Consider the following 8184-nt stretch of genomic DNA (forward strand, 5'->3'; position numbering starts at 1 on the left):
GCTACTCCTAGAGTGGAAAAGAAAATTGGACCATTTAGTTCAGTAGAAAAGTAGATGGCTTTCAAAAGAGTTATACAATACCTTTTATCATGCTAAACAGTGTTTTCAGGTATGAATCAGAAAGAAATAAAGGCAACTGGGGACTGTACAACTGTAGAATCTCTCCATACCTATGGAGTACAATAGGCTATGTCTTGGACTTATCTTGCTAAACTGGTACCTAAATAATCTCATGCAGCTTATAGATGAGTCCCATGCTCTTTGCGATGAATATGTGCCTTCACCTGCCCTCCTTGTCCAACAGAAATAGGAGTACCTTCTTATGTACTTATACTGCCAGCACAGTTCAGGAACAGTTTCCACTAGCAAGCGCCGGAATCATGGATACACCTAGCATCATGCTTACACTGTGAGGCACCAGGTCAGTGTAACAAATATTTTACAACAGCAAACCTTCTTTAGACGACCAGTGGCATGTTTAATTCTAGTTGCATTCAACAAGGGAACTCAGTTTGATAGCTGTGGCATTTGGTGGCTATTCACCATGGCAGGTTTAAGACTCCTTAAAAAATGCAATGTCCTAATCTACACACTTCCCAGATAGAAAAGGAGTTGTGGAGGGCTGGGGATTGAGCTCAGTGGTTCTGCCACCTGCCTTGCAAGTGCAAGAACCCGAGTTCGATTACTGACACAAAAAAAAAAAAAAGAAAGAAAGAAAGAAAGAAAAGGATATGTAGAAATCTTCTCGGTTTCCAAAACTACATACATGTTCATTGTTCCCTCTGGCCAGCAGTTCACCTTGGCAGTAAACTGGGATGATCTTCTGTTTAGGAAAGACTACAAAGCAGATTCTTGAGTTTTTGTAACATATACTTTGCCATCACACGGGATCATAAAAGTCTCGGGTGGGGGCTATGATCCTACTTGGTAATGTAATCTCAAGCTGCTTAGCCAATCTTGAAAGATACTGTACCAAGATTCCGACAGAATAGTAGTTAAGCAATATTTCCTTCACACATATTAAAAATTATTCTAGTTTTCAAACGGGGAGTTCAGTGGGCAAATCACAATATACTTTACCACATATCCCTGGCATCCTTATGAAATCAAAATGCACACATACGCATTAAAAAATAATCAGTCTACTACTGACTACAGTTTAAGCATTTTAGAAATCCATCTAATTAGGATCCTTCTCTTTTTTCCTCTCCCAGTAATATGATTAGACTCTTGTATACAAACAATATGGGATTTCCAGGTTTTACATGAATGTGAATCATGAGAGTTCAATCCCCATTACCCCCCAAAGAACAACAAACATCCAAAAGTGTAATTCTAATGTCCAGCAAAACATCAGAGGTAACTTCAGTTTGACATAGGACTATTTCATACTAAAACACTTTCAGTATGACATAATTCATCTGATACTCTTAAATTACAAGAGAAAATACACCATCAGAATTTTATAGTAGGGAGTTACAAGTCATCAGTCACCAAAACATTTTTATCTGTGTCACCCAAAACAAACATTTCATGGAACTGTATGATTATATGTGTGTGTGTGGGCGCGCACGTGTGTGTGTGTGTTTCGGTACCGGGGATTGAACTCAGGCTCTTGTGCTTGCAAGGCAGGTGGTGGAACCACTGAGCTAAATCCCCGGCCAAGTATGATTATATTTTAAAGATATTGTACCACATCATAACATACTTGTGAATCAATGATGGTCTAACTTCACTTGCTAAATGCAAAGTAATAGAAAATTCTTTTCAGTGTATCTGAAATTACCCTAGGTTCTTAGGAAAGAAATGTCATTCTGAAATGATTGGGGAGAGAAAAACAAGGCAGGCCAGCCATAGTTTATGTATCAATCCAACTCTTCAGTCTATATTTTTGATGTCTAAGTGGGCATTTCACAGTTTCCAGGGAAAGTGACATAACATTATCTGAAATAAAGACAAAAAGCAGACTTCCAATGTACCTGTACTGTACATTTGGTGTCTGGCACTGTTTCTATGTAAGTTTAAGGATAATAACTAAACAGTGAAGCTGAGGATTCTCATCACTTTAGTGAATGCCAACTTTTCATTTTCCTGCAATTCTGGAAATTCAACCTGTGCTCTACGTGTGCCACAGAAGTGGCCCCCCAGTGAGCTGCCTTCCTGGCCCTCAACACATTCAATTATAAAACACAAATGGAAATGAAAATTTAACCTTCACGTCATAAACATAAAACAACAGACTGTGCTCACAGAGGACTTTTCAGTGTCTCAGGCTTAGCGATGCTGATCTTTCTCCTACACTTGCTGCCTCTTGCCAGCTTCTCCTCACATTCCGCAGTCCACAGCCTTCTCACCTTCCACTCAGTTCCCAGAACAAGCCCACTGACCTCGCTGGTAAATCTGGGCCATTTGTTACTTTCCTTTAATTTTTATCCATTAAAATGAATGTATACACATAGTGCAGAGTTAACTGTTGCCTCTGAGTTCTACAAAAATCTAAACGGAACTAAGTGAGGTTGCAGAATTTCTAAGAGACAGGACTAGCTACGGATGAAACGTAAGATGCATCCTGAAAAGGTTTTTCTCAAGAGCTGAACTTGGCCTAGGTACCACTTCCAGGTCAGCCCGAGCTCGGAGCTACCCAGAAGCTGATTCCGTCATTTCCTAACTTTGTTTCTTAATCTGCAATACAGAGAGCGTATACACGATACACAGGTTTGCTTTGTATTTGGAAGGGCCAAATGAGATGCACAACCCATGAGACCACGTTGTAAAGCACTAAGAATTATGCTTCCCTTTTTTCTTAGTTTCCCCTTTTTATTAGTACATGGGTGCATTATGTTACCCCTCTCATTTTTGGGTAAAATCAGAAGGTCACTTTACACCATCAAGCGGAATATAGGTTTTCAAAACTCCTTAGACGCTTTGCACTGAAAGTTATAATTCCTATATTTCTTCATTCTTTAATGATTTTTAATATTCTGAAAAGTTACAAAGGCGTGTTGATCATGAGGCTTTATTAGAATAACAAACTAAGAGCCCAATAAAGGAAAAAAGAAGACCCAAAAGACATTTCATGTGTAGTAATGAAAGAAACGGTGCCATCTGGGACAGTTTCTGATACAATGTTTTCCACTTCACAGGATTTAGTGTCACCCCGTAAGCCCAAGTCTTGGGGAGGAGCTAAGAGGATTCCAAGTCGAAGCCCCGTCTGGGAAATGCAGTGATGGGGCAAGACCCTGCCTCAAAATACATTTCTTAAAAAAAGTGCCAGGGCTAGAGCTAGGTACAAAGGCCGTATATTCAATCCCCAGCACTTCAGAAACAAACAAACAAAAAAGACAATATTCAACAAGAACCAAATTGTTACCCACGATTATTTTTACACTTTGCAAAATCCTAGAGATTGAAAATAGAACATTTCATCTCTTCTCTCCAGCAGGTTCCTTTCACTTTAGCATCCTTCGCAGTTGAGAAGGAGTCTACTGGCAGGACAGGCAAGAAAGGAGAAGGGATGGCAACAAACGCCCCACGCTGCAGGTCTGCCACGTCGACTCCCACAGCTTTACCTTCCTAATTGAACCCTAAACCCATGTTCCCTCTTTTCAGACTTTGGACCAACATCTCCTGAGCTCATGTGCTACCTCACCTGACCTGTACAACGGGCAAGATAAAGGCTGGTCAGTGACAGGAGCAAGGCTGGAGATGTGTTTGTCAGAGTGGGAAATGTAAAGTGACCAGAACTCTTGTGAGTAAACTCTGAGGTAAACAAAAATCTTTTCTGCACATCTGACACTGCCCTCGGTTCCTTAGAGCCCTTCCCCTAATGTTCTCTTTGCGCGCCCAAATTACAGTTGGAAGAATAATCAGGTTCTGCAGAGGTAACGTCAAGAATACCATATAAATTCCCATGACGCCCTCGACTTGAATTTACTGAAGAAATGCTCAAGTGTTTGGGTCTGAACTGCTAGAGTACCCCTACCGTGGCCGGTGTGAGGAAGGGAAGAGTCAGGTCTTACCTATCTCCTTCACTCAGGTACCAGTCCAGGTGAGGAGCTGCTGATGTGTTTGACTTTTGAGAAAAGGCAGTGAATATACCAAAAGTGTCCTGATAAAGTACCACAGGGAAAGGTACAGAGTTACTAACAGGAAGGGTCCATGATGGGAGTCGGGAATAAAAGGGGCCAAGAACTGGGTGTTAGGGTGGAGAGGGAAAGACAGAGGCCTCACAGGACAGGGAAGGGAGAAGTGTAGGAAAGTGAGGCTTATCAGCATCAATTCCCCATTACACGTGCACATCCCTGAGAAAGTCAGCCCCTGGTAGTCCCCCCAGGACCTTGGAGGTTGCGAAGTTGAGGGCTTCACCCAAGGGCAGACAGTGTCCCCACCTCTGCCACCTCCTTACCTTGGGGCACCTCGCAGTCACCAGTGTGGGGGTCATCCCTGGTTCCCATGGAAAACTCCTCAGTCTCCTGGGGAGCAGGTGCTTCTGCCACTGCATCTTTCACCACTGCTCCATAGATCTCAGACTCAAAGTCTGGCTCTACTGGCTCCTTGCCAGTGCCCACCTTCGGGCTGGCATTGGGGGCCACACAACAGCTCAGAATCTTCCCCATGGGGCAGCACTGAATCTTTGCTCAGCCCCACACAACAGCTCAGCAATGCTCAGCGCCCCAAGCCGACTAGGCTTCCGAGGGCCTGCAATCTCACTCAGTTCAAAGTGAGTGGAGATCCCACAAGGGCTGAGAGCCAAATCCAGTGCCAGAGATGGGGTTCAGAGCTCTTACTCCTTCATCCACCACCTACCAACTGAAAGCAGGGGGCCAGCACCTGCCAAGTGGAATACATCCTGTGGTAACCTGGTTACCAAGAGCCAATCATGAGCAGACTTCTGTCCACATGCCTGCCCAACTGACACCCCACTTGCTTCAAAATACCCCACATCACCTGGGGCTGCCCTGCCCTGTAGCAGACACCTCTGCCCAGTGTTAGCAGACTATAAGTGGCACAAGTTTCTTACCCCTCCATCACTGGCTGTGTTAACATTGGAAGTAGCAGAGCTAGGCTCAGTTCACTTCCAGCCAAGGTCAACTGACTCCAACTAAGTTCTTCCCCTCTGAATTAACCGTTTGTTTTCTTCAGCAAAGACACACTTGTGCCCTCATGCTATAGCCCTGCCTGAGATAAACTGCCATCAACAGATTCCGGAGGCCTGCCCAGGCCCCTCCTTCGCATCCTTGTAATGAACAGACACTGGATGTCCTTGGGCTCCTTCGTCTTTGCTGACCAGAGCAGTTTGGATATGCCCAAGACTCAGTTTCTGTCAAGTTTTTAATCTTTGTGTCTTTATTTCCCTTTTCCTGTCCTACAAACATCATACTGGCTCATAGGAGATCGAGATCCATGGCCAGCATTTTCAGTAATGTCCCTTACAATTGACACATGATGTGGGTATAGATTGAACCCCCTGTAGGACAAGACAAAGTGGTGGAATTCGAGACAACATTTGGCTCTCACAGAATAATTCCAGATGTGGGTGGGGAGCAACAGTTAAATCCAGCCACTAGCAATCCTTCCAATTAGTCTTTTCCAAGTACTGGTGGGAACATATGTCAGAACCTGTCTGAGGAGCAATGCCTATACATCACAGTGCTGCAGATCTGGTTAAAGCAGGCTATCCACAGGATTCCTGAAGGCACCATTGCTAATATGCTACTAGATGTTTCAAACATGTCCCTTGTTTTTCCAAAGCAGGGGCACTAGACATGGAGACTTGGGAACATGCAGGAATCGCTCTTTGTGATGCCCACTGAAGGTGTGAGCCTCTTTCTTCGCTCCAAGGAAAGGGTAGACTTTATAGAATATGGTCCCCAAGAAGGCAGAAATGGGTGCAATCCAACACAGAGGTAGACAAGTCTCGGGATACAAAAGCAAGGAAGGACAAAGGACCTATGGAACCACAGAGACATTTCTACTAGAGAAGTGTAGGAATAGTTCACTTAAATATTGATAATTTTTCCTTTATTTTAATAGGCTTGTGTTTGGAGAACCTCTGGAAAAAAAATACCATGATAAACACACCTGGTGGTACATGCTGGTGACACAGCTACCTGGGAGGCTAAAACAGAAAATATGTTCAAGGCCAACTTGGATAATCAAATTCACCTACACTGCGTATCATTTTAAACAATTCACACCACAGAATATCAGTACTCCACATATGAGGAGATACGGTGGCATCTTTAGGTCTCATCAAATGAGAAAGCCTATTCCTAGAACCAGTAGAACTATTACAGAATTTCATTTTTACAACTATGTTCCTCTAGGGTCACTCCTAGTTCCAACATCTATATTAGTCAGGGCGCAGTGGAGTAACAGATTCAATGTAATATTCTCTCTCTCTCTCTCTCTCTCTCTCTCTCTCTCTCTGTGCTTGCACGTATGTTGTGTGCACACTCACACACACACACACACACACAAATATCTTACAATGGCCAAATACAAAGTCTGGTGTGGAAGAATGCAAAATGGCTGTCTGCATGCTAGAAAGCTGAACAATGCAGTGAAAGGCAGCAGGTTTGAAGTCCCCTGCAGTCCTGTTCATAGCCAATGCATTTATGGTAGAAGGCTAAAGGTTCTGAGCTGGGAGAATGAAGAGTCTGGGCTCGGGGGGGGGGCTCGAGATTTTGAGGAGGGACGGTGAAAGGTCTAAGATGAAGTGATGGTAAAGACAGGAGCTCCTTTGGTACTGCCAAAGAAACAGACCTGAGGATCAGTGGAATAGACTGGAAGATGCAGAAACAACTCCAGATGTACTCAGCTACCTCATCTTTGACAAAGGTGTCAACCATCGTCACTGAAGGAAAGATAGCCTCTTCAATAAACTGTGTTGCAAAAACTGGATTTCAACCTGCCAAAGATTAAAATTAGACCCTGATCTTTCACCATGAGCTAAATTAAAATCCAAGTGGATTAAAGATCTAAATATTAAAACAAAAACACTAAACTTTCTGGAAGATAAGTTAGGTAGAACTCTCAAAGATAAAGGCATAGGAAAAGACTTTATGCACAAATCCTCAGTAGCACAGGAACTACCACAAAGAATTAACAACTGGGATCTCGTCTTATTAAAAAGCTTCTGGGCTGCAAGAGAAACCACCAACAGAGCTATAATATGGGAAAAAATTTTTCCCAGCTGCTCCTCGGACAAAGGACTATTACCTAGAATATATAAAGAACTCAAAAAAAGAATCAGGCCCCCCAAACATAAAGACCCGATTCACAAATGGGTATCTGAAATGAAAAGACATTTCTCAGACAAAGAAGCAAAAGAAGCTAATGTATACGAAAAAATGTCCCACATCACTGGTCATTTGAGAGATGCAGATGAAAACAACACTGAGATTTCATCTCACCCCAGAAAGAATGGCTGCTGTCAAGAAATTAAGCAATAACAAATGTTGGCAGGGTTGTGGGGAGAAAGGAACCCTTCTCCATTGTTGGTGGGAGTGCAGACTGGTGCGACCACTGCAGAAATCAATACAGAGATACCTCAAAGAACTAGGACTAGAGGTTCCATTTGACCCAGCTATCCTTCTGATGGGTATCTTTCCAAAATAATTAAAAGAGTCATACCACCACGATATGTGTGCACCCATGATTATAGCAGCATAGTTTGTAATAGCCAAAACTTGGAAACAGTTCCACTGCCCATCAACTAGAGACCAGATAAAGAAGATGTGATTTTTCTATATACTGGAGTAGTATTCAGTCATAAGGAATGAGACACTGCAGTCTTTTATAGCTAAATGGATGTATATTGAGGTCAATACTCTTAAGTGAAATAAATAGGACATACATGTGTAAATACCAAATAGTTTCTCTGGTGTGAAAAACTAATGGAGTAAATAAAGATCAAATAGTATAATTGATCATGAAAATAGGAAGAAAAGGGCTAAAGGAGTAAGGGAAGTGGGAAGGGTAGGGAAAAGAAAAATATGAGAAGAGGAAAAATGGAAACAAAATCTTTGTAAATAGAAAAGGGTGGACAGGTGAAGGCAGGGCAGGGATATGGGGAAAAGATAAGAACCAAGACACATCATGTGAAGGTACAAGATCCCAATGATGAATGTAACTCTACTGCATATCTAAAAATGTACCAATAAATTTAATGAAAAAAAAAAG

The 8184-nt window shown here is 42.6% G+C and overlaps 1 protein-coding gene across 1 annotated transcript; it reads right to left on the reverse strand.

Annotated features, from left to right (window-relative positions):
• Window positions 1-3899: 3899 nt before the first annotated feature.
• On the reverse strand, window positions 3900-4894 carry LOC104867449 (cyclin-Y-like protein 1). Its single transcript, XM_010631801.2, has 2 exons — window positions 4406-4894; window positions 3900-4108 (listed from the first exon to the last, which is right to left on the reverse strand). Exons 1-2 carry the CDS (start codon window positions 4614-4616, stop codon window positions 4029-4031), a joined length of 291 nt encoding a protein of 96 aa, XP_010630103.1. The 5' UTR covers window positions 4617-4894; the 3' UTR covers window positions 3900-4028.
• Window positions 4895-8184: the final 3290 nt, after the last annotated feature.

This window comes from Fukomys damarensis, unplaced genomic scaffold, assembly GCF_012274545.1.
Source record: "Fukomys damarensis isolate Sample0158 unplaced genomic scaffold, DMR_v1.0_HiC HiC_scaffold_7, whole genome shotgun sequence".
Lineage (NCBI taxonomy): Eukaryota > Metazoa > Chordata > Mammalia > Rodentia > Bathyergidae > Fukomys > Fukomys damarensis.

Excerpts from the sequence above, each read along its gene's own strand:
- LOC104867449 (XM_010631801.2), bottom strand. The coding sequence starts at position 4,616 with ATGGGGAAGATTCTGAGCTGTTGTGTGGCCCCCAATGCCAGCCCGAAG. Across the intron at positions 4,109-4,405 it reads TGACTGCGAGGTGCCCCAAG|GACACTTTTGGTATATTCAC; the intron begins GTAAGGAGGTGG and ends GTACTTTATCAG.